Source organism: Lissotriton vulgaris, chromosome 4_1 (genome assembly GCF_964263255.1).
Source record: "Lissotriton vulgaris chromosome 4_1, aLisVul1.2, whole genome shotgun sequence".
Lineage (NCBI taxonomy): Eukaryota > Metazoa > Chordata > Amphibia > Caudata > Salamandridae > Lissotriton > Lissotriton vulgaris.
Genome location: NC_141691.1, coordinates 133,737,084 through 133,764,131, shown reverse-complemented (window position 1 = coordinate 133,764,131; position 27,048 = coordinate 133,737,084). Strand labels below are relative to the sequence as shown.

The 27,048-nt window shown below is 44.1% G+C and overlaps 1 protein-coding gene across 1 annotated transcript in view; it reads right to left on the bottom strand.

Annotated features, from left to right (window-relative positions):
- The window catches only part of LOC147718472 (ubiquitin carboxyl-terminal hydrolase 12-like), a 226,589-nt gene extending 201,475 nt beyond the window's left edge, over nucleotides 1-25,114 (bottom strand). The window contains exon 1 of the mRNA XM_086918395.1: nucleotides 24,985-25,114. Within this exon, the coding sequence (XP_086774521.1) occupies nucleotides 24,985-25,032 (48 nt within the window). The 5' untranslated portion in view covers nucleotides 25,033-25,114. The remainder of the gene's footprint in view (nucleotides 1-24,984) is intronic.
- Between the last annotated feature and the right edge of the window lie 1,934 nt (nucleotides 25,115-27,048).

Genomic DNA, 27,048 nt, shown 5'->3' with positions numbered 1-27,048 from the left:
AACTCAGATTAAAATTGCCAGTCCTTAATTTAGCAAGGCCATTCCTAGGAAACAGATCATTCATTGATTTAATAACGAGATGGGTTCTCCAAATATCTATGCATAGAAAGAATAAAGGAACACAGTCTAAAAACAAGCGTTAAAATAATTTGCCAGACACAAATACATGGAAACGGGTATGACATGGCTGTGTGGGATGTAAATGATGGTTGCAGACAGTCAAGGTGCCACAGTTGATCATATGGTCACGGGTACAAAGCAGAAATCAGCCCTTTTACGTCAACAATGGTTTGTTTGCTCTGAGAAAAAAATTGGGTGTAGGTCATTAAGAACTGAGAACCTAGTCTTCATGAATCCTAGAAAGGCAAGAGAGTTGGGTCCAAGTAGAAGACCATGTAGAGGAGCACAAGGCTTTGCGCCTATAAAAGGGTTTGTTTTAGGTATGTGTCTGAAGAACAATAGTGAAATCTTACTGGAGACTGGGTGGTTATTTCAGATCTGCTGCTGCACCTTAGGTCGTGAGATCTGTATTGTTAAATTAAATATGGTAAACTTACTTTCTCTATGTAGAATATTTAGACTCCGATAGGTTTTCGCCATAGAGCTCTACAAATTAGAAAGCCCATTTCACCTACAAACATGGGTAGAATACAATCCTTACTTATGTGCAAAACTAAGACAAAAAAGCAAAAGTAGTTCCAATTTTACTTCTACCCACTAAGTTATTGCTTTAATAATATGTGGATGAGAAAAATATTTATTTGGGGACATGCAGCTTTAAGATGCGCAAGAAGTTCACTGATAGGTCCTCTTTTTGTGTAAGGGTTAACTGTCAGAAATAATGATTGAAGGAGCATTTGGAGACTGTCAGGGACCTAACAGGGGGAAAAAAGCCATCTGTTTTTTGCTCACCATGCCATTCCAGTTTGTACCCACCCATATGCAAATCAGTCTTGACCTTGCACCCAATGGGAACAGTCCAGCCCGAATTGTGTGTCATTTGCTTTCTCGCCATGACCTCTTCCCTTGACCTCAGTCCCCTATCTGGCCTCTGCCCATGCCGGGCACACTGCCTGTAGTCTCTCACTCCTGCCTCTACTTCTTATGCATTAAAAGCCTCTCATTCACAGCCTGTCATCACTTTGTAACATTCAGTCACACTTGGCAACCCCCGCAGTGAATCTCTGCGCCGCTTCTTGGGACCTCGACTCCAGCCCGGTTCCTTGTCACTAACTCGCGCGCACGTACCTCTTGCGCGTGCACCGGTCCAGGATGAAGAAGCGGCAGAGGTGCAGACGGGCGCAGTCCTGGCCCGGGCACCGTTCCCTCGAGCACGTGCGGATGGCGGACAGCGCCAGCACCAGCCCCGCCGGCTCCAGCAGCAGGAAGCGGGAGGCCTCCTCTCCGAGTATGCTTGTGATGTGCGTCGGTGAGAGGCTGAGGTGCTTTCGGATCTCGGGAACGGCCAGGCACCCGCCGCACTCACACAACACCTGGGTCAGGAAGGATGAGATGGCAAGGTCGGACATGGAGGGCTGCTTGGCCGAATCTGACTGTGCTCTTCTTCCACATGGCGAGGATGAATGACTGAAATCACGTGTATAGCGCCTCGTACGCCCACGGTGCTGGTGAGCGCTTCTGAGTTGCGTTATCTAAGGCTGTCAACAGGAGCAGTGCATGTGACAAGTCGCTTCCGAGGCCATCAGTGTAAATAACTGAATGCAGCCTGGCATTTCAAAGCCAGTGCGCCTCTCTGAGTAAGAGTGCGGGTCACTCCGCTAGCTTGTGTGGAAAGTATCTCCTGGGTTTTCCGGTGCCACCAGTCACTCGTAGAACTGGTGCTTTTTTTTTTTTAGATTATCACGGTTTGTCAAATCACTCCTGGAATTGGTGAACTGAGTGCCGTAGGGAGCGTGCCCGTCACTGTCTAGAATTGGTCTAAACTCAAGAGGCGCCGCAGACGAGTAGGTCACTCCTACAGGTGGTGTACTGTGTGACGCCGGGTGCGTGCCAGTCACTGCCAGAGTTAGTGCACCGGGTACAGCCTGGGCTGCCGGGTGCGTGCCAGTCACTCCTAGAGTTGGTGCACGGAGCACAGCCTGGGTTGCCGCGTGCCTGTCAGTCGCTCCTGGAGCTGGGACAGGTCTGCCTTTGGTTTGCCAGGTGCATGCCGGTCACTCTAGACAACAGCTGATGTTCCCGGGAGGCTGGTCGGATACCGGTCACTCTCTCGCTCCTCTCTGTTTGCAGGACGCTCGTGAATCCGACTGGCTCCCGTTAGTCTGTTTCCCTTCAGTCGTCCTCGCCCTTCCTCTTCTTCTTACAGCAGACTGAAGAAACGAAACCGAACCAGGGAGGGCAGCAGAGGGCGGGGCAGCGGAGACTGTAGGTGCGATGGAAACAACGCAGAACCTTGGTCTGTCTTATTATCCTCAGTAAAATGCCATTTTCAAATGTTTGTAATTTAAATGAAGTTATTTTGTGTCAGTCCCATGTGCCTTGTGGTGGCAGATCGCCCTATTTATGAAGGGAAAACATCCGTTGGGTTCATCTATGAATCTGTGTGTAGGGGCCATTTTAGTTATTGATAAAATCAAGAACACAGGGGCGTAATAACCCCGCAGCCACCGCGATGGGGGAGGGGGGCTGACGAAACGAAGCTGCGGCCAATCGCAGCGCGGCTCCAGCGATGATGCAGCGGCTCGAGAACCAATCCTAGCGCGGCGGCACTGAGGGGGCTCGACCGCCTCAGCCAATGGGAGGGCAGCTCCTTGGTTCTTGCTCTCCGCGGCCCCGGCGAGGTCCTCAAGTTATTCTCGGCTCAGGGCAGCGGCGGCAATCAGGGAGGCAGCGTTTGCACCGTAGTAGGAGGCGGCAGAGCGCTCGGGGTGCCACTAGTGCCTTACCAGATTCGGGGGGGCTCCCGAGAATAGGCTTTCGGCTGACGTAGCGTGACGTAGCCAAAAGCCAAAAATTCTCGGGAACGCCCCCGAATCTGGTCCGAGATTGACGGACAGAGCCTTCTCCCAATGGCTAGCCTCCATTTATGGAGCTAGCCAATGAGAGAGTGGGGACGGTCCAGTCCCCACACACAGATATCATTAAGTTTTTCTTAGCACATGCGTACTTCGTACGCATTGGCTAGGCAAAACCTAAAAAGTACCCAGCACTGTGAGGGAGAACATCCAGCAGTTTAGGGGTTAAACAGTTGCTTCAATGTTGCGCCACAACCTGGCCTGCTTTCAGTCCAATATTTGTGATGTCAGAACTCGAAAGGTATAACTTATAGTAGAGCTCTGAAGCCTTTTCTTTACAGTCAGCAACTGGGTAAGTCTCAAGTTCCCGTTTATGGAAAAAAATAGATACTAGCGTTTAAACAGGGATTACAGAATCCCATGTATTACAGCATGTTACTTCATTTCATGTGGATACCCATGCCATGTGGTAGTGGGAATGTCTTAATCCAACACTTGGCTCCTCGAAGCATGAATTGGCAATCAATGCTAATCGCGGTATATGTGATGCCCGTCTAGGTGCGCTGCGTCCGGCACTTCAGTGAACGTATAACAAGCAAAGAGGTGCAATGAAGCGAAACTCTTCCCTGAACCACTAGTCACTCAAACCTTATAATTAAGAGAAAATCGCAGTAAGTTGCATAGTACTGGCTGAAAATGTGCTTCTAATTTCGACCTCGACTCTTCTTACTTTATGGTCTTTAATACGCCCCGGTCTATAAAGAGTGAGGTAAGTGGGGGAATGGGCTGACCCCATTAGAGCTAATGACCACCAGCAACTGGGCTCAAAAAGGCATGACCACAAACCTCTTTGTGAAATGCAGACCCTAGATTTGGCTCATAGGCAGCATGTGAAACTCGGCTCAAAGATAGCCCACCAAACTTGGGTCAGAGACATCTCAATCACATACCACTAACACAATATTAAGAACATACGCCCAGGTTAGATGCATGCTCGCAGTCTAAGGGCAGAGACAACTGACCTGTAATCAAGCCACTAGCCTTAGATGTAACAGTTCATGTGCTTCTTCTTCAGCTCACACATCTTTACGACTGTGTCCTACAGTTCTCACCCTACTCTGCTGTGCAGGTGATGTAACTTTTTCTGTATCATGCCTTACTATTTCGTACAGACATACAAGTCCCATCATTGTGGAGAAGCGTGGCTCAATGGTTACAGCGGCAGACCCTGATGCAGAGGTCTGGCCCGGGACCAGGGTTCAATTCCCGCCTCGGCGGCTCTTGGACTCAATCTCACAGGACCTGATAATTCTCGCCTCAGTGCCTAGTCTAATCATGGGTCCCACTCTGTGACTCTGGGCAATAGCTTGCTTAATCTCCACAACGGCCCTGCAGCGCTTGGATGCCTGGCTTCGCCTTGGGGGTGCCCAGAAGTGGACATCTCACAGGAAAGCCAGGAAGGGTTCCACAGCGGTATGAATACAGCGCTACGAGACCTCTGGGTAGAAGGCGCTATATACATACAAACACATTTACATTTTACATTTACATTGGGACAATGTTTACGTGGCTACAATTCTCTATCTGCTCTCATCTGCTTCTCTTCTCCCTCTCATACTTCCACCGACCCCTCACCCGACTTTTCTTGGCCAACTGCATCATTCCATTAGTAAATGCAACCACCCTATTGGAGACATCATGAACAACCTGTTAATTTGGGTGGGGAGGCACGCCTAGAATAATGGTGGAAATATAGGTTTTCCCTCAAACAACACAAAGAAAGGGAACAAGAACATATATGTTAATAGATTATTTGTGGGGAAGCTCTTTCCGCTACACCATCTTTCTCACTTTCCTCGGTCTAGTCTCCCTCCTCGTTTCTCTATTATCACCCTCCTCCCTACAATTCAGCAAAATACTGTTTTTCATATGAGCACAGATCATTTCAAAATGTCCTTTCCAAAACTTTGATACACTTTAGGTCTCGCGACCTGCAGTGCACTGCGTAGCAGTGCTCACAAAAGTCGCGTGAGCTATTGTAATAAAAAAACGGGGATTATGAGCTGACCTAGGAATCGTACACGCTCGTGCATGTGCGTTTCCTTTTCAGCTCCCCCATTGGCCTTTGCGTGCGTCTTATTGTAAAAGACTGCACGCAATTGGCCCGAAGCATGCGCATAGCTCCTCCCATGGCCTATTGGTGTCTATTACGCGCACCAAGCGCGTAATCGACACCAATAGGCCGTGGGAGGAGCTATGATTGTGCCCACACAGACGTGACGTGCGCGCCACTTGTTATTTTAGATCTGGCCCGTGCCCCTTTGTTTCCGTTTTCTTTCATTTTATTTATTCCTGCACCCTACGGGCAGTAGCAACAGCCTGCACTGGCGCTGCTCATGTTGATTTCACCTTGCGCTCATAACAGTTAATCAGTTGGCCAGGTGCAGTTTGTTTTTCTCTACACGTTCCGGTCGCATACCTTTAATTTCCATCTGTTCACCACTATTCTATTACACCACCCTGTATTACCCAGCAGTTACTACCCTTTCTATTTCCATTGATCCCCTTCTTTCATTTCACCCATGCGCTTCAGATCGCCTTCCTATTTGCCCCGATGATCTGTGCCTCTCTCCCCACTCTCCCCCTTCCATTCCACTTTATAGCTCTTTTTTTTTGGCTCGTTCTCCCAATGCTGCCTCTCTTCTACCCACTTCTCCTCAAATACCCTCGCTCTTCCATCAAGTCATTATCTTCATAACCCTCTCTCTCCCCAGAAGCCTCTCCCCTCTAGAGTGTGACTGCTTTCAGTCACCTCGGATGCCAGCTCCCTTCTCTGCAGCCCCTCCCCCCACCTTCGGTCACTCTTTCCCCAGAAACCCCCCTTTCGTCATACCTACACCCCGTTGCCCCTTTCGCCTCAGACTGCCCTCTGTCCTCAATTCCCTCATTATTGCCTGTCTCTCTTGAGACCCCACTCTCCTCAATACGTTCTCTTGCTGTGCTGTTCCTTCCTCCCCAGACACCCTCCCTTGTCTTTGTTGCACTGTTGCACATCTGTCTGTTCGGCCTCTCTTTCCTCCCTAGACTCTCTCTGTCCTCATATACCCTCTCTCCTCAGACAGCATGTCTTCTCACTGCTGCCAGTTTCTCTTCTCTACAAAACTCTTTCTCTCCTCAGATACCGTCTCTCTCTGCTCTTTGTTGCCTCTTAACCTTTAATGCTATTCTTTGCCTATGCAGAGGTGTCCCTATGAACTGGCATCTGGCCACCCTCTGTGGCATCTTTCACATTTGTAAAGGACGGGCAGGTAAGAAAGCAGAATGTCAACCACAGCATAAGTAGGAACGTACTGCTTCTCACAGTGAAAAGGGCGCCTTTCTGACGTCCAGAATGAGTGTATAAAACCTCAGAGAAAGTTCACAACCATGAAATCAGGGTACCAGTTGATATAATATAAAGCAGCAGTATGTCTACTGTGCTCATTTGACACTACAGGCACTCACCAGCTTTACAAACATTTCATTTTATAAAACACTGATACCCATGAACAAGTACTTTTATATTTTTAAAAGGATCATTTCAAAAGCTAAACCAGGAGAAGGCGCTGGCACAACACCCCAGAATGAAAACGTTGGCACTGGGGCTAGCTGGTACAGCGAAGGATAAGTTTTCAAAAAGGTCTAAAAGTCTTCTGTGGACTTTTTGTAAGGTTCACCCTGTTGATTATTCCATAACGACAATTTAAAAAGAAAATCTCAGTCAGAGAGCTACAAGTCTTTTAAAATCCATAAGAACAAGCATTTGCCATGCAACAGGGCTCGCATTTTTCTTTTTTGATGTAACATGCTTGCATATGTTGCTCTACTGTATATGTCCACTGGTGCCGTCTCTTTGTTGTCAGATTGTTCTGTGTCACTATGTATACTATGATACACCAGTCAATATTCTGAGATTGATTTATGACTAGTGGGTTGGATTTTTTTAGGAGCAGAATTGCTCCTTATATATTGATGCACGTGATGCTGTAAAATCTTAACTGAAGATGTCGAAAAAAACAGTAAATGATATAACAGATTTCACAGTGCAATTCAGTTTGCCTCTGAAGGCGTGACCTTGAGCCTACTTACGAGGTTATAGAGTCCGTAGTCTCACCTCCAAGTGGGGAGAGGTAAAACGTTTTTACAGTAATGAGTCCCTGCTTTGATGGGGTGAGGGAACAGAGGTTGGAGGGAAGTGTCATAGCTTCCAGCAACGGGTTGTTCTAATCAGGAGTCACTGCTTGGATGAGGCAGTAGGTCTTGGAGTCAGGAGTCACACCTTTAAGTGAGGTGATGCAACAGGGTTTGGAGTCAGGACTCGTGGCTTCCACCTGGGGTGAGACAACACAATTTGGAGTCAGAAGTCAGGGTTTCATTCAAAGCGAGGCAAGAGCTTTTAGAGTCAGTAATCCAGGCTACTCAGCCAAAAGCTCTACCACTGTTGCCGCAGAATGTCATCTGGGAGTAGGCAGTCCCGTTTTTTTTTGCGTTCGTTGCAGTTTAATCGAGTTCACGTTTCTCCAATTTTACAGCACCTGAGCATCTGTCTAGTGGTTATACTAACAACTACACACACGCAGCACAGCTCAAATATTACACATTGTTTGGTATCACCAAGATCAGAACGGGGTGATCCAACAAGATCTACCACATCTAATCCGACAACTGAACCTATTACTTCAGCAGTCTGAGCATACATACAGCAGAGCCAAAATATGCAATAAACTGGCAAATAGGATAGCCAAAAAACATGCTCAAGATAACTCTCATCCATTTACATCTACTGGACAATGTGCATGCGTTTTAATCAAGAAGATGCTTATATACATGATTCTTGGATCTGCTCTCTGTCTTTACCCATCAAACTCTTGCCCACAAATATCATATTCGGAGCAATCACTTATCAAACTTGCTGCTATTGCCAGCAGGAAACCCTGTGCATTCTAATGGTATTCTTTCCAATGTACTCATGCATGCTGGACACCAAAGCATTGACAGAGTATTAAGGTACTACCTGTGAAGTAATTCTCCACTTATTGGCCACTCCCTCAGTTGATCATGAAAAATAAGAAAGTACTTCTTTAAAGTGCCACTTCCTTTAACTAGTGTTCCTTTTTTACTGGAATGTGACGCAGTAATCGCGCATTAATGCTTCACACTCTCTTTTTCAGTCTTATTATGGTGGCCAGTGTGATTCGTTGATAAATGCTGCATACCATTGGTCTGGGGAATTGCTGAAAGGACTTAAAAACCATGGTCGGATGGCTTCAGTGCCTGCTCGGTTGCCTACCCCCTCAATGTATATCTTCCGCTTCCCAAAGTGAGCAAATTGCATGCTCCTGGACACCCCACCTAATGTGTTTCTGCCCCAATGTAAAAGTTGAGGCCACTTTAAACTATGCTTAATCCAGTCTCAGGTATGGATAACGTAGATAATTGCATCGGACATTCACGAAAACATAAGTGTACCTTCAAATTTATTTAAAGACTGCCAGGATGTGTTATTGCTTGATGCTAACTGACATCATTGCAAATGTTATTTACCTTCCCTTCCCAGCATTTGCCAAAACCATTAGAGGTACAATCAAACAGAGCCTAATTATCGCAGTTGTGGGTCGAGCTTACGACAATATCTTTTTACTGGTAACCAGATATAACAGTATCATGTATATTGTCTAAATGCAGACATTGTTTGAATCCTAATTCTCTGCGATTTTAAAACTATCCCTCCATTAAACATTTATTTATGTCTTCTATGGCCAATTCCACCCTAACAGGAAAACCCATTCTCTGGATGACGTCCAGGCAACCCAAGCAAAATGTCCAGAGGTAATTATGGACATTGATTAACTAGCCTCCATCTTTTGGAGCTGTTTGTCTGAACTTTGAGCATATAAAATTCAAGTTTAAAAAACAACAACTTTATTTTCAACTTTACCAATCATTGAAATATTCAGCTTCATGAGAGCCAAAACTGTTAAACCGCACAATCACGGCATGTTCATCGCATATCATATTTAATCTGAGATGTCTCTCGGTCAACATTAGTTTGATTAGTAATGACTTCAGGGTTTCAAAAAAGTGCCATGACAAGAATTGTCAAACGGGTATTAATCTTTTGTCAGTATCACCATTTGTATTAGAGCAATTCTGCCAAATAGAGCAATTCTACTAAGTATCAACAGTTTGAGCCTTACTCATCAGTCTGTTTGCTCAGTTAATTTAGCGATGGCAGTGCTGTGGTTGTCTTGAAGGCCCACATTTTTGTTGTGGTGGAGATAGATGCAAAATGTATCTAGCGGAGGAGTCACACCACTTCAGAAGGTATTCCAGGGCACACAAACGAATACCGTCTGTCAGTAGATACAGCATAGAATTTTGATCAATTAATTGTCAATGCAGATAGTGCTTCTAATTTAAACAAGCATTTGCAATGTAATAGGTCTCGCATTAATAAAGTTTGAGCTATTGGTGTTGCATTATTTAGCAATGCCAATAGCTCAAACTTTAAAAATGCGAGACCTATTGCATTGCAAATGCTTGTTTAAATACCCTACTACTTCTTCCCTAACAACAGGAGGCAATGCTGAAGACACTCAAGAACAATACAAATGGACATCACAAAGACAAACACTAACAGGCCAAAAGCGAGTGCAGTACACATATAAAGCAACCAGCAGACAACACATGCACACCAACTTATCCATGGGATCAAACAGCACTGACATCTGCATCCCCAATCAAATGCACAACTCACAAGCGGACAAACAGGTTGATGGAAGCTTGCAAGACTCAGCATCCCTACGAAGACTGCCAATGACAGAACACACAAACTGAAAGCATACATTCTCGGCAGCGTCTCTGGTTTATGATGTGCTGACATCCTCTCAGGCATTTCATTCCCACTCCCTTGATACATGCCAAATTGAATTACCTGAATTAAATCTATAATGGTCTTCTAGTATGTTAGATCTTATTAGTAGGCCCAGTGTAAAACCCAATCAAAAGTCTACGAAGTCACACCAGGCTCTAGAGTTTATCACTACACCAATAACAGTAAGGGCCAGGGTGATGATGTTCCAGAATGTTAACGGGGGAATTTTTAGTCAATAAAATTCATAGATACTATGAGGATAATTACTTGCAGTCCATGGGTCATTTTATTCTTTTTACAAGAATGTTTTACTGATGGATATATAGAAGGTACCACAGCACAACAATTGACATAATAAATCTGCTCCAAGGGGGACAAGAGGAGCGGTCTCACCTACAAAACTCAAAAAAAACACTGAGGGGCGGGACATGAGAAAGCAAAAACCTTTAAAAGATCACAAAAGAATACATGACCAAACATTTCCCCTACTAGGCTTCTGCTTCATAGTGGTCACATCATGTCATGCCAAAACAACATTATCAAACAATCAAAGAGTTCACTGCGCCCTGAACATCTCCCCTTCTTAAGACCTTTGCAACACACTCTCAGAATTCTTCTGTAACAAAATCCCCACAATATACAGCAACTTTGACCCTCAAATGGTACCAGTCACCGTCACAACTCAACTTCCCATCACAAACGAAGACCGAACCTTGACCTTGTGGCTTCATTGGCAGCAAACTAGACATGACCGCACAAGTCAACATCACCACTGCATCCTGCTTCCACACCCTGAAGATGCCGAGGAAGATCTTCAAATGGCTCCTAAGCAACACTAGAAAAACTGTCACTCACGCCCTAGTTTCCAGCAAGTTGAACTATGGGTACACCCTCTGCACTGGGATCACCAAGCAACTCACTAGAAGACTAGAAACCATCCAGAACTCGGCGCCAGACTTATCCTCAACCTCCCAAAAATAACTCACATCACACCACACCTCAGGGAGCTCCACTGGCTCCTGCTTCACAAAGGTGCTCAATTCAAACTCCTCACACACATTCAAGGCACTATACTACTCAGGCCCTACCTACATGAACAGTCGCATCACCAGTCAGATACCTCTGTAGGATTCCTGCTTGCACACATCCAACGCAAACGCAGAACCAGATCAGGAGGACGGGCAGTTGCCCCTAAAGCATGGAACAGCCTCCCAATCAATAGACGAACCTCCTCCTTTCTTCTTGAATTCCTTAAGAAACTGAAGCCCTGGCCTTTCAATTAACAAACCTACCATAGGCAGGACATAACAAATAATCAGTCACTAGTAACAGACTACCCTGGTTCCACAGAATACCTCTCCGATTTGCCAACTTCAGTAAGTCCCAAAATGATCAGACATCCATAAAGTCTTCTGTACAGACACATTTTGAAAGAGGATTGGAGGAGGCAAGGAACTGAACGGACTGTGGTTTGCAGCTTATTCCATAAGGCAAGTTCTCCCAAACATGAAAAAATATGACAATTAGATTTGGTGGTGTAAGGAGCCAGGCTGCCATATCAAGCGCATCCATGCTTTCCCAAACAGTGATTTTTTGACTAACAAGTGCGTTAACTTGTATCTGTTTGTTAAATGTTGCTTATATCCGAATTAATAAAATGGAATGAGTTGTCAGTTAAGATTAGTCACTTGGAGCATTTAGTCGGATTGCTGAGAATGTGTCTTTTGGTATTCTGAAGTAAATACCTGAAGGTAAACCAGGAGATTAATAAAGGGCGAATTCCTATCGTTTTAAAGAGCATTCATGGCTTCTGGTACAAAGAATGGATATTTTCCACCAACTTCAGTTTACTGTCCTGCGGATTTTGCAACAGCAACAATCCCGAAAGTGAAAGGGACAACCTCTTGTCAAAAACAAAGTTCATATTTTCGCAGATGTTTCAAAAGTGACCCACTCTCCATTCTAAAAAGATGGGACCTTGACCAATCCTAGGAAGATGTTATTTTCATAATTATTCAGTCTACAGTACAGGAACCTTTCAGGAGCTGATGCATCGACGTCAGTTTATGAGCCGGTAACTCTACAAATACTAGGGTAAACACGTTCAAATCTGCAGGTGAAAAGGGTATATCAAATTATGTGAAAGCAGAAAAGTGTGATAATGGAAACTCACTAACTATACATTTGGGACAATATTACAGTTTATTACTCTCGACATTTCTTATCCCACACTCTACTGATAAGAGCTGGAGTAATAAAATTATAAAATAACACAGGCAACGTTTAGTCCCGAGGAGCCTGCAAACCAGGCCTCTGGCAAGAGATGCTGCCCTGTTTTTGACAGCTACGAACTACACTTCCAAGAAGTGGGTATGACGCACTTCACACATTAATCACTTCAGTTCCTCTCAAACCAGAGGCACCTTTGGCGCATGATCCTTGGCAGTGTTGCTATAAAAGGATGTGGGTATTTTTGCATAAAGAAGTAGTAAGAGAACGAGGAACGTCAGACTTATAAATATTCGCAGTGAAATGGAACCACAAATGTGAAGGTCAACACTAGGACAAGTTCAAGCCTGGTTTTTGATCAAAGATAGTAAAAGGGTTCTGGAAAAAGTAGGTTTAAACATTCAAATTGGAAAGAGGATGCATGTGAAAACAACCCAGTCGGTTGTAATGTGATGGAATAAACATTTTGTACTTGACCTGAGTTTCAACTATAGAAACGAACCACCTCAAAAGAATAAAAGTTCTTAAGGCAAACGAAACCCAGGATACACAACTATTATTTTTTAAGCAAGTTAAAAAGAGGCACACTCTCTGCCCGCCGATGCACACGATTGGTGAATGTTTGTTAAAGATTTCACATGAAAAAATATACAAAGAGGCAAGAGTGGATACAAATCTCGAAGCATGAAATGCTAGGTTCCGGCGCCAGGTTCTGTCTGTCACTTTAATTCATTCAGGTGACATCTGCGTATGTTTGTATGCATCAGTATAGTGAGTGCTACGGCAGTGATGTGTGTCACCTTCAGGACACGAGTCTGGAGGATTCAGGAATGGCATCGTAACCATCGGCCGTACTGAGATTGATTAAAAAGTACCAATAAGTTTACTACGAACGCATGCTGTATATAGTGCAGGGGAACGGACATGTGTTGCAGAAGTCCTGAATAAAGCACTAGTTATTTATACAAACTGCAATGAAACTGAATATTTTAACACATAGATACCACAGACTGTTGGCTCTGGTTGTTCAGTGGGTTAACGCATGCTCTCCTGGAATCTATGTTTGACAGCATAATTACAACTTCAGGCTCTGGTAGGGCCCACAAAGCCTTTCATCCTTCCTGGGTAAATAACATGAATACCATTCAGTTGTGGAATAATTAACAGAAACAACCTGTATTAGCTCCAAGAGACATACTGGAAGGTGTATGTGCATGCTATAAACTCTCATGTGTATGTTAACACATAACATTAAGTGCCCGAAGTACTGAAATGCAAGGTATCCTACAAACGACAGCTGTAGCCACTGTGCTATGTCCCAGTATGCACAGACAGGACCGACACATTTCAAGTCACCACCACAGTAAAAGCACAGCACCTGACAATAGTTTGAGGGAGTGCACTGCATTAGAAACTCTGGTGATAGAGAACGTTCGATCTTTCACATTAAAATGTGGGCCTTTGGCCACCTTAACCCTTTTTAGGTCTCGCCTATCCCATTCCACAAGGAATGGATAGGGGAGAATTATAGTGGGCAAAATAAATTCTCAAACCATCGGCGGATTTCAAACAGTTCACGTGAACACAGGCACGCGCTTTTGCCCCACATTACAGGGCTCGACAAATCCACTCGCCCGCTCGCATTTGCGAGGGAGAATGGATGAGGACAAGCTATTTTTAGGTCCTACTCGCCCTTTCTGGCGAGTAGGAAGACAAACTAACTTTTGTCCTCTGTCTTTGAAAACGGAGCAAAAGTGACAAGATAACAATATTTAAAGGCATTTTTATTGCTCACAAAGGGACTGAGCAATAAAGATGTCTTTAAATCTTGTTAACTTGTCACTTTTGCTCCGTTTTCAGAGACAGAGGTCAAGTAGGTTGCAGTTGGGTCGAGGAGATTTTCCAAGTTACTAGACCTGCAGGACTAGTACAATTTTTCAGATTTGTCGAGCCCTGCATTGGCTTTCATGCTGGTTTACACTTCCAATTACCCTACCCATCGCTCCCGAGCCGCCTGCCTCCGAGAGCGTCACTTCAAAGGCATCCGCTCCCCCGCCCACTGCTTCACACGTCACGGCCGCCAGGCCGTGTCTCGCATTTCTCCTCCCCCCTCCCCACAGCTTTTATGAGCGCTGTGCCTATCACGAGCACTACTATTCACGCTGCAATTTTTAAAACATTACCTTTTGTGCCTGTGCTGCAGATCTTGCTAGACATCGGATTAGCTGGTCACCTACCAAATTATCCCGAGATCCGAGCACACATAAAAAAGGATTTGTGGCCGGCAGTAAGTATTACAGGGTGCCAGGAACTTCGGAGATGTCAGGCTGCAGAGAACAGGTCCCAGGTAACGCGAGGCAACACAGAACATTTGCCTTTCAAACGTGGCCACAGAGTTATTAATTAACAGCAAGCGCAGCTCCGCATCTACTGACTACAGGTGAAGTTTGCGCGGCCGGTTTACTATGGCGAGGGCAATGCTTGCACGGCTTGTGTTGCGCACTGCAGTGGCAGCCTTCGGCTGGACTCCAGAATCCAAGTGCTCACCAGATAGGGATCACTGCCTGGCTGTAAGCTGCACATCACCGTGCAGCTGAAGCTGAGGGACCGGGAAGAGAAAGCATGAAATGCTGGCATTTTTTAAATAGGGTGTATTGAAGAGACAGGGCATATGTACGGAGAAGTGATGCAGCAAACTGAGCCATTCCTAGCGTTGGGCTTCTTTCCAAAGCTATTCCTGCATGCTTTGGATTTGATGCCTGGCGGGGACACAAACATTAACTGCAGACACACAGGTTCTCGCAAATAATTACTGTTTCAAAATAATTCAATTCAGCTTGATAGCTGAGTTGTATTATATGCGTGCAATGTGCACATATGATTGCAATGGTGTTGTTAGGCACGGGACGATTACGTGGTTTGCTCTGACTCACAGAATGTCAACTGTCTCTGCTGAGACACGAACCTGGTTTCCCATCCCCAGCGTAGAGGTCGACCGCTCTAGACGTTAGGCCACATCCTCTATACATGTTTACATTCATACATGCTAGACCTTGCAGCTTGCCCCTTCTGTTTGACTTCTCAGCAGCGAACATAAGTGACATTGAAGGAAACAACTGCCTTCGGAACTTTTCTGCAGTTTGCACCTCTTATAAACACACCTCTAAAGAAGCGCTACATAAGTCCATTTACAATAGCATACTTTTAGAAAAAATATCTTTGTAGTTTTATATAGCGGGAACTCGACCTGAAGGTATTAGAGCGCTTTACATGAGCCCGGTTTGTGTTACAGATGGAAACATTCATTTTGTTAGGCACGTACGATTACGTGATTTGCTATGACTCACAGAATGTCAACCGTCTCTGCTGAGACTCTAACCTGGTTTCCCATCCCCAGCGTAGAGGTCGACCGCTCTAGACGTTAGGCCACATCCTCTATACATGTTTACATTCATACATGCTAGACCTTGCAGCTTGCCCCTTCTGTTTGACTTCTCAGCAGCGAACATAAGTGACATTGAAAGAAACAACTGCCTTCGGAACTTTTCTGCAGTTTGCACCTCTTATAAATACACCTCTAGCCGTGCCTTGCAGTGAACAGCTGATGCTTACCTTTGCTCTTGGAATTTATTGTTTCACCAGCAATGAAGGTGAACCTGCCAGCAGTGCAGTGTGTACTGGAAACTGCCCCTTATCGACCCGATGCCACCCCCTTCGTGGCAATGCTATGTCTTATCAGGCTGCCCTTTGTTGTTTCCTGACTTTCTCTGCTCAGCTGTGAATTTGTCATAACAAGTTGAAGGTCAAGTTTTCAAAGGCCAGCTTTGATCAGGCAGCAGCAAAAGTGGCTGTGATCACAATGAGTCAGGGGATTAGCTCACTTTGTCCCTGTGAATTGGTCAAGAAGAGCGTTACTTTAGTTTTGTTCTGTAACATCATAGGCGTTTTTGCAGCTCAAACGGTCACCTCCTACGACATCTTGGCACTGGGTGCTGGAAAGTGCGGTTTAAGTTAACGCATGCTTTCTTCTAGAAGAAGATACAAGCATCAGGGTTCTGGATCCGCATCACTCAGACATGCTGTAGATGCCCATTTGAGGCCTCTGCACCCCTCACACCCCCTACAAGGCTTAAAGCACTTAATTATCCTGGTCTAGTTTCCTTTCCAAATGGTGAAAATGTGATGTTTCACACTATAGCAGACTTTCGGTCTGTGTTTTTGTCTGAACTAAATGGCAATGCATTACAATTATCCCAGTGTCACAATAAACATGTGCGTGATTTTTTTCTTGGGGAATAGCTTAAAGTGTATTGAGTTAAACGTTGTTTTTTGTTAAACCGAAACAATTTTGTTCGTGCATGTTTACATACGTACCTACAGTTGATTTTTTTTTATTAGTCGTTATTTTGTGAACAAAAAAAGTGCCTGTATTCACATTATTTTGAAGATTAACAGGATGTATGCAGCTTCACTGACTCTCTTCCTTTTATCAGTTTATGTTATAGAGGGCACATAAAGTATACACAATGTGGCTTTAATCGAAATAAAAATATTGTTTCAATGTCGGTTGAAACTACAACTAAATACTGGCTTTGTTACATCTGCTAGCAGAGATCTTATTAAGAGCATGGGCATAGTTTAGAGTTCAGTTGGCACAAAGGACAGAGTGGCCTGTCAAACAGCGGACATATGCATTTTAAATACCAGCCCAACAGCTACAGTCGAATTAGACTACTGCGCTCCTTGAAACGTTATTAACAGATTTATTGATGCATTTTTATAATGCGCGGACTTTACCCAAAGGTGTCAGAGCGCTGTCCTTTCCTAGGGCTTAATTTGTAACACATCTATTGCCCTCTATCTATCGCCCTCACTCTGTCCATCTATCGCCCTCACTCTGTCTATCTATTGCACCATCGGTCCTAGCTAGCCTCTCACCAGAGAGCTATGCAACTCAGCTGGCAGCTCCAGTGGGCACCCAGCTGGGCACCTATGCCGCTCAGATCTAAAGGCTGGTAGACAGCACCATCGGTCCTAGCCTATCACCAGAGAGCCATGCAACTCAGCTGGCAGCTACAGTGGGTACCCAGCTGGGCACCTATGTAGCTCAGAACTATAGGCTGACAGACAGCACCATCGATCCTAGGCTACCACCAGAGAGCCATGCAGCTCTGAACTGGCTGCGCCTGTGGACACCCAGTGGGCACCTATGCAGATCAGAACTATAGGCTGGCAGATCCTAAGCCTCCCACCAGAGAGCCCATGAACTCAGCTACTGCTGGGAGCTGGCATGGAGACCACATAATAACCTGCACCTCCCTCGGTAAGGTTGGCCACATTTCTGACTTTGTGGGGCATCATATTCAAAACACACTTGCGATTGGCATTGCTAAGGATTATTTGAAGAAATAACTTGCAAATGAGTCAGAACTGGAAAGATAAAAAGTGCCCTGGTTCTTTGTAATGAAGGAATGTAGGCAGTTAGGGCAATAATTTTAGGAGGCAGAAGATCATAGGAAATGTGAATGGAATAAGATACAATATGAGGAAAGGAAGAGAAGGATGTCAGAGGAAGAGTGAGGGAAGAAGGGTGGAGAAAGGGCCAAAGTGAGGTGGCTGCAGGCAGTGGAAGGACTAGGGAAAAGGCAACTTATTTAGTATTTCATTACAGGGAACGTCTGGAATGAGAGGAATGTGTAGGGGAATGTCTAAGGGATACGGATGAGGCAAAGGAATTCCTAAGTGGACGTACAACTGGGGGCCGCAAGGGGACTTGGAGAAGGAACCACTGACTGGTGTAGATTAAAGTGTTGATGGGCTGTGTGGGTCAGACAAAGAGGAATAAGGAAAGAGGGAGTTCCAAAGCGATAAGAGGAAATAAAGGGCTGTTTAGTAGGGATTACATATTCCTTATCAATTTCTTGTACAAATGAATACATTGCTGTCATCCTATTGTTGTTCACGGATAACAGTTGCGCGCTCTAACAAAACCCTAACATAACATAACATAACATAAAAGACTCACAAAGACACCCAGCTAGAATAGAGGCCCAGAGAATAAGACAGAAAATATCCAGAAAGAGAGAGCTCAATAGAGACATCAAAACACCAAAGAGGCTAAGAGTGGGGGGAATCAGTATTTCTTTAAAGTAAAGACCAAATCTTGGAATTTCAGTGGAAAGGGAATTTGGTTGTTGGCTGTTTTTTTTTTAAGATGTGTTATTTTGCTTAATATTGTGGCTCTTTAGCATGAAGGGTTAGAAAAATGAAGTCTAAGAGGAATTGGAGCTTCGCCCAAGAAGTCTATTCTTTCTGGCACTATAGATCATGGCCACCAAATTGGACTAACGAGTAGATATGATCTCTGGCAAATGGTTAGTGACTGAACTCAGGAAAAGTCATACCTGTTGAGTAATCAGCAGGAGGATAACCATTGAGTTGTGTGGCAACGTCGCTTTAAACACAGACAGGTGTAAACAACTCCTAGTGGGGCACTACTCTTGGAAACCTGGAATGAAGTAGGTTTCGGTTTTTTATGAAGCCTCTGTCCACAGATCTGTTTAAAGGCTGGCAATCAGTGGCAGTTCAGTAAACTTGGCTGATAGAGCTGCTTAGGTTCCCTAATTATCAATACATTAAATACCTCAACCTTCGTTACATTTCGGCAGGTCAAACCTGCCAAAATTTGCAAATCCGACATGCCCAGCGTAATGCAATCCCTAGAGGTGAAGACCTCGATGGGTCCTCCCCACTTATGTATTGGTTACTAGATGCATACATGCCAAGACAGACAATGTTGCTAACCTATCGTAAATTAGTAGCTCTCCTGATCCTCTGGCTAAACTGTTGGCGAGCTGGAAGCAAATCATAGGGGACTCGGAGGAGGGAGAGTGGCCTGAAGCCCTAACTTCCCTGAGGGAGAGGACCATACGCTCAAGATTTCACTTGGTACAACTAAAAATTCTTCACCACAGCTATAATGCATGTACTACCCTGGTTAAAATGGGCAAAATTGATAATGCTTTGTGTCCGAGAAAGTGTGGTCAGGAAGGCACGTTTTCCATATGCTGTGAAGTTGCCCAGTGCTCAAATATTACTTGGAGAGGGTGTCTGCTTGCCTGAATAATGTTGTGGAGAGTGAGTTGGTACTCTCGGCCAAATTATGTTTCCTAAATGTTTAGGCTGAAACAGACCTTAAATTGTATGGACCGGCTCTGGCTCACATTGGGACTGATGGTCCCAACCATAACCCTAACGTGGATATCCGAATTCAGCCCAAGTTTGGGTGTCTGGAAGTGAGACACAGACTGATGATTGTTAGTGGAAAGGGTTGTCTATGAGGGGAGAGGTTGTCCAAATATTTGGACTAAAATATGGGTGAAATGAAATACTTACAGGGGGGAGCTCTGTGAACCCTGATGGACACTAATTATGAAGTTGCGTAATGCTGATGGTATAGATAATACTGCTGATCTGTGTGATGTTGATACAAAGTTCAGTGTCGAAATGTTGCTATACTGATGGGACTCCATCAGTGGATGCAGCTGTCTTTACATATTGAGTTGGAATGATTGCTGTCATCGCAGTTTTCTTTGTCCGATTCTTTAATAAAAAGATTTTTTTTTTTTAAACCTGCTGAAATTTAAAAGGGGGAAAAAGTATACAGTATTTACCTTATAGTGCGGATTTTGACCCGTTAAGCACTAAAATCCGCTTGTTATTCCCCTCGAACTCTTAATAGGCAATAAATAATATAAACCATGGTATCATTACTTATCATGTGCGATATCAGGGACAACGTATCTTAGCAAGACATTTTCTACTCAAACCAGTCTCCAAGGCTAAAAATCATGACAAATTTCACAATGTGCAAAATTACAAAAAATGTGCACATTTTGGGTAATGCAAACTTCAGGACAGTATTAAAAATATACCACTTTTAGAGAATGTCATGCAAGCCAAATATCTATCCCAAATAAAAACTGTAGACTTAAAATGAACAGCACTTGAAGGAAGATAAAAACTGTCAACAGGCTCGCACTGGTCAAGAATGTGGCATCCCCAATACCTTTCTCAGAACTTTCCGTGACCTGTGTAGATTCACTGGAAAAACTGCCCTGCTGTCTGAGGAACCTGAAAAAAGACAAAATGCTTCCAAGGGCCTTTTCCTGCTTTCCAGCTGACGAGCCCAACTGCACCCGACCTGGTCCCATCTGCTGACCTCTGTGGGAGTAAGTCCTGACCCTAAAGTACTGTGTCCAAGCTCCTGGGCTTATGGCTGCAGTCAGAGTGTACTCCTTCCTGCCTAACTAAAGGTTTCACAGGACTCAACGCCAAGCATCAACAGGGACAACCTTCATTGACAGCTTCACTGGATTAGGGAATGGGCAGCACCCGATCTACGGCTTCCCCAGACTTTACGCCAAGCAGCACCCATTCAATGGCTTCCCCTGACTTGACACAGAGTAGTGCCCGATCGGCAGCTTCCCCAGTCTCAACTTCCCCAGACTTGGTGCCTAGCAGTATCCAAGCAACTCAGAGGCGCTCCCCATCATTGAGCCCTACCTCAAATCCAGTCAGCTGCCTGGCCCTGCGCAGTTTAACTACCTCCATGAAAGTTTTGAAAGGATCTGGGATGAACCTGCTCTTTGTATTGGACTAGCGCTCCATCGTGGTCAGCCTTAAATGTTACCCTTGTCCTTGTCCAGCGCGAACAGTTTCCTCCGATTGACTCTTAGTGAAGCTATTTTCAGATATAAACTTTACAAATTCATTAACTTTGGTTCTATTAATTGGATTTTTGTTGTTTTGGTTTGGGATTTTTGTTGTGTGGGTTTGCAATTTATTAGTGTTTGAGTGCTACATAAATCCTTTACATATTGTCTCTGACTTGAGTCTGGTTGCTCTGTGCCATAGCTACCAGCGGGTAGAGCACATGTTTATTTAGCGACTTTTGTAATTCATCCTGACAAGGACTGTAATTATTATTTTGAGGTTGTATCTCACCCCCAACTAATACTCTAATTTCTTTATTGTTTCTAAAATTATTACTGCTGTTTTTGGATGTGAGAGGATGACAATAGAAAGTCAGATCATCAAATCAAGGTGCAGCAATAAAAAACAATACTGTATATCAATTTCCACAGTGAGATAAGCAAACCTCTTTGACATTCTAAAGCGAGCCAGAGATAAAGATTGATTAAAACGTCCATGCCAATCAAAATTCAACTCTTAATTCTTGACACTGATTTGTAATCCTAATACAACCTAATATTCTGCCCCAACTTCCTCAGTAGCAGATGTGGTCTCCAGGAAAGAGTAGGCATAACTTGAAGAAGGCAACATCCTAACCTGACAGGATGGTCCAATTCCAGCTCTACCTGAGGAGTGTTACAAACACAGTGCACCGCAGGCTACACAGGTCAGATCAAACTCAGCCTCTTCACTGTCAGCATTGAGCTGTATTGGGCCACTCTCCTTCCTAACGCTGCATAAAGACAACTTAGTGTAAAAATTAACACTTTTCAGTACAAAAAAAACAAAGGGAATCGTCAAGGTCCTATATTTAAAAAGATATGAGATTATTTTCATTGTGTTAACACATCCAGTCAACTGTATGGATTCATGAATCAGACTACAACCTTGGCATTCGAAAGAACAAATAAAGAAATTATAATCTGCAAAATTAGAGTTAATTTTCCACTTTAATTTGAAATAGATATGATATACCCCTCATCCTCATAAGTATCTTGAGATCCATCTATACCCCTTCGTCAGACAAATTTGAACGCCAACAACTACAAGTCTTTTAAGGACCCTTTGCCACATTCCAACTCCGAAGAGTACATTTCTTGTAGATTCACATCTTTCTCGTAATCTGTAGACCCCTTTCATCTTTTAGGACCAATAACGATGCATTTTGCTCCTCCTTTTCTTCCCTCATCATCAGTCAGCAATGCATATACGTGTGGCTTTTCGCTTGCGTTCAGGAAATTGAATTTATCCAGGACTTCTGGGCGATGAGATTAAAAGGCTTCAAACACCTAGAATGCAACAGCAAAGGCTGTGCGGCATTGAAGACATAAATGAGTTTCTGCGGCACTAGAGTTTCAGTAGTGGCTTCATATGCAGCAATAAACCTACTTTCACAGGCCAAGCATTACAGTACAGGCAATACTTTGTGAACAAGAAAATCTCATAGATGCATGCATGCCCAATGACTAACTGTGCTTGCCTATCAAGCAATTACTTATAATGGCAACCTTCTGAATAGATCAAATTTGGGAGGCCTTTTAGAGTGCAAATCACTAATATCAACTCTCTGTCCTAGGAGGCAGGTTACATCCCCAATCTCAGATTTTGAAAACATGTCTGTTCTCTCAGCAGCTTCAGTTCAGACTATTGGCATATTATAGTGGGCAAACACAAGGTGATGATGGATGGGGCACTGAAACTTTTCAGACGCTCATCTCCCCCCCCCCCCCCCCCCCCCCGTCACAGATCTGGGTTGAATCCATCATCATTCTTTAGCTCTCTTCGCCATCCCAGTTCAGACCCAGCCATATGCAAATCAGTCTTGACCCTGTTCCTTCTGGGAACAGTCCAGCCCCAACTGCCAAGCCAGGTCTTCCCTGGTTTGGAAACAAGAATCCTGGAACCGTTTTCGGGGTAACATCCCTCATCCTCCAGGCTGACTTAATCAGTTTACATATTTGAAACTAAACTTTCAGTTGCTCCATAAATAAGCAATACAGTACATGTGATTGTCTGTCACGATGTATATGCATTCACTGATACAAAATGAATTTTCTTTTGACCTGACCATTGGTCTCATGCTACCTCTGTACCAACAATACTCTGTTTTCTCATTTGCCACTCTTCCACCTCACCTCTAGTCATACATCTCTGATTGTCTCAACTCCACACGACCCTCATTCATGTTGACCTCTTCTCAAATCGAGGCCCTATGCTTTCCATATTCATCACTATCCACTTCTTGTACAACCTAGGCATAACTCCACCTTATCATAATACCGCCAAGCAAGCCAAGAACAGAACCATATCTACATACTACTGATACCAATACACAAATCAATAAAGGGTCTGGCCCATAACTACCTCTCTGGCAATGTATCGCTATATACCATCTCAGAAACTAAGATTCACCAAGCATAGTCTTGCAGTTACATAGAAGCCTCTTTTTGCTGACTCCCAAATTACCATATTTTTCACCGATGCACTGAAACGCCCACTATCCGATATCTGCACAACACCCTCCCTCCAGTGTTCAAAATATAATTTAAACGAATATCTATTGAAACTTGAAAGACAAGAGAGCATACTTGGGTACTGCACATGTATAGTTTAATGATTGGTTATTCTTCCTGCATTGAAGATCTTCGAATGAAATTGTTATAAGCTTATCATGTATAAACAGTTTAATGTGACATGTAAAGCGCTCGAATACCAACTGATGAATTGGCGCTCTAGCAAAACAATGTATATAAATATTCATTAAAGATCACACGTCTGTCTACGCCAAGCATATTATTACAGATGGTGCGTTTACGGATATGTTACAAAACTATGCTAGCCACCACAATCACTGCTATGTGCAGCCTTTCTTCTTGAAATACGACTAAATTACATACATATATAAATTATACATGTGACTTTAGAGATGATGAAAAACGCAGAAAGTAACTGGAGGAGTGTAGAGGGAGGCGACCACTGAAATTTCACTTTGGTGCAAGAGTCCGTGGGCTACGGAAAGGCAGGGACGTGGTGGCATGATTATTCCCCCCCCCTTCCCCCCACCCCGTTAAGAGGAAAGAGGAAACTGACAACATGACTTCATCCCAGAAGAGATATTATCAATGTATTGGTAAAACGCTTAAAACGAATTCAACGGACCGCTTAGCACTTTGGGAATCGTGGTGCATTTAGGGATGTGGGCTATTTGTAGACTGGAGACACTCAGACTGTTGACATCAAACATAATTGTGTTTCGTATAATTTAGAGATGAGTCAGACGCCCAATATGTCACGGGACAGAGAGATTGCATAATCGCTGACGACTTGTTGGCGTGAAAGGGTTGATTCCTACTGGAGTGAGAAATGTCGTTGTTCACTCCGGTAAAGAAGCTCATTTAGTCATTCATGTGGTGGAGAATCCAAGGTCTTTCAACTGAGCGGAGGAGACATCTTAATAGTTTATAGAGGAAGATCGTACTAACTACCAAACATCATAATTAAATTTTGTCCTCCAGAATGTACCTCTTACGCCACTGTAGGAATCATACATGACTTTTAGATTCTGGGGGTGGGGTAGCACACCCTTCAACGTCACTTTTTTCAGACAGTAGAGAACTGCAGCCATCATTTTCTGTGACAGGAGACAGATAGTCCAACATTATTGCTGGGAGAGAACGCGAGCCAGCACCTTCCATTAATGTTAGGAGAAATCTCACACAAAAACCTCTTTCTGGACTGCACCCCAGAGATGACCTCACTTTGGATACTCTGTCAGTTGAAGGGAGCATCACGGTGTTTTCAGAGGAGGGGGCGATTAATCAATGCATCACTAATGAGCAAGAGACTCTCTGCCTCGGCTGGTAAAAAGATAATACCGCAACCTCTCATCCTGTATGGCAAGAAAGAGAGCTCACTTCCAAGGGGAGAACGGATTCGCAGTGTCTTTTTCTGAAGGGAGCTGTCCTAATAAATATACCACACCCTCTTCCACCACCCAGGGCAGATGGTGGCAGTGCTCGCTCTCCCGGCTGCAGCGAGGAGCTTGGGGCTGACCTCCACGCGTGCCCCCCACTCCGAGCCCCTCTTGCTTCCTCCCCCAGAGCCTGCACTCACCATGGTACAGAGGGAGGCCAGCTTACGGACTGTCATCAGTGTTTCCATCGCTCCCCCGCCGCCGCCATCTTGGAAGGAGAAGTCGGAGCCAATGAATGAGCGCTGACGCCGGCCAGTCCAGCAGCAGGAGCAACGCGGAAAAGGGTCCGGCTGAACCACAATACTTCCCAACGTGTCCGATGGAGAAAGGAGTCCGTGCGGTGAGCTGATAGGTTCCGGCTTCAAAGATTCCGGCCTCCGGGAATAGTTACAGGCAGACTGAGATCACGTGGAGAAAATCAGAACTGACAGCGGGTGAATCTGCAGTTTGGAACTCAGAAATTCTGTGTTTCTGGCAGTCTGGTATGACGTTGTAGAAGGAAATCCGATATGTTTATAAACTTAAGAGGCGGGGAGCCAACACATTAACAAGGAGAGCTGAGCCAAGGGTCACAGCTCTAGACTCTAGCTGAAAGAGCCTGTGCACGAGCAGCGCCTTGACACTAGTGAGCATTTAAATCGTGCAATAAATTATTTTAACTTAGCGTTTCGCTTTAGTAAAGTACATATTATAACTCTGCAGTGAGAAGTATTTATTAAAAGTGTCATCTTTTTAATACTTGCACTGAAAAATATTCTTGTCAAGCCTCATAATGATGTTATTAGTGAACAAAGAAAAAGGGGTGGTTGTCTTATGTAACCACGTGGCCTAGATCTTACTATCGAGAGAGCAACATTATAGTTTATTATATCATTTACAAGCGAGCCTTTTTTTGTACAGTGTACATACTTAAATTCAGAATGATAACAAAATCCAAGGTTAACTTGAAGAAAAAGGTTTTTTCACCACAGCACAGTTCCTTCCAGCAGCCAGGCAGCTCCACTAATGTGACAGAGTTCTTAGAAAGAACAGAACTCCATAATGAGCTGGCATGTGCCAGGATTTGAAAGTGCACAATTAATTTAGAGGGAAGGAAAACGAATGAATACAAAAGATGTGTTTTCATAGTAATTTAAAACCGCTGTACAGGAGTAAAATAAACGTTACTTTTTATTATTGTTAAAATTATCACTAATAATTGAATCCTAAATTAAAATACTAGAATGGGCAATACTTGTAAGCTTTCCATTTTCTCACCTTTGACTAAATCAGAGCGCTCAAGTCTTCTAGATCCATGCACGAGTAGCTCATCAAGTCAATGTCTCATTAATTTGCATTCCCAGATATTTATTCCTTTTTTAGTCCATAAAATGAAGACTACAGCCCCTAATAGAATGAAATGAACTGACTTGATTAGAAACTTAAGCATGGAGCAGGGAAGCATGAGAGTCCTGCTGAAGGCTACACAATAAGCAAGTTATTCCTGGGAGAATTATGGGCATGGAGCGCTGTAATTAGGAAAAAGAAAAGGGGAGAAGCTTTAAAGATCAAATAAAAAAACTGTTTTTGTTTCGTGAGCGTAGGTCAAAGTTTTATTTTTTGCACTCTGGGACTTGAAGTCATGGTTTTAAAATGGGATAAACAAGACTGCAGCTACCAGAATTTAAAGAAGACACCTTGACTGGAGCAGCGAGACACACATGGCACAGTGAAGTTGGCCGGGCACAGTGAAGTTGGACGAGCTTCAGGGCATGTGGTGGATGTGTCTCATTCTTTCCTTTTAGGATCACATTTGAAAAATGAAGAGCCCAGCAAGGAGTAAAGACACCAAACCTTCCAAGAGGGTGAGTGATTGCCTGTATATCAAGAACGTGCCTTTTCCTGCCCCTCATTACATCAGCAGGTGTATAATGCAGAAAAACAAATAAAAATGATTCCCAGAACAGCAATTTTGACTTGTTTTTTCAAGGCAAACAACTGATAATAAGAGAATGCTCAAAACGGAAGAAGCCCAACAGCTGACCTAGAAGAATCTTAGCACTCTTGTTGCAGTCAGAAGTCCAAAACAATTGATATAACATTGGAGTGCTTCTTAGAAATATTGAAACCTATCTCCATTTTACATTCTTCCCTTGGAGCTGTCGCTCTGCTTTGCTTCTTAGCATTTGAAACCGGAAGTGATCAGTAGCGGGTCCTCCGCAATT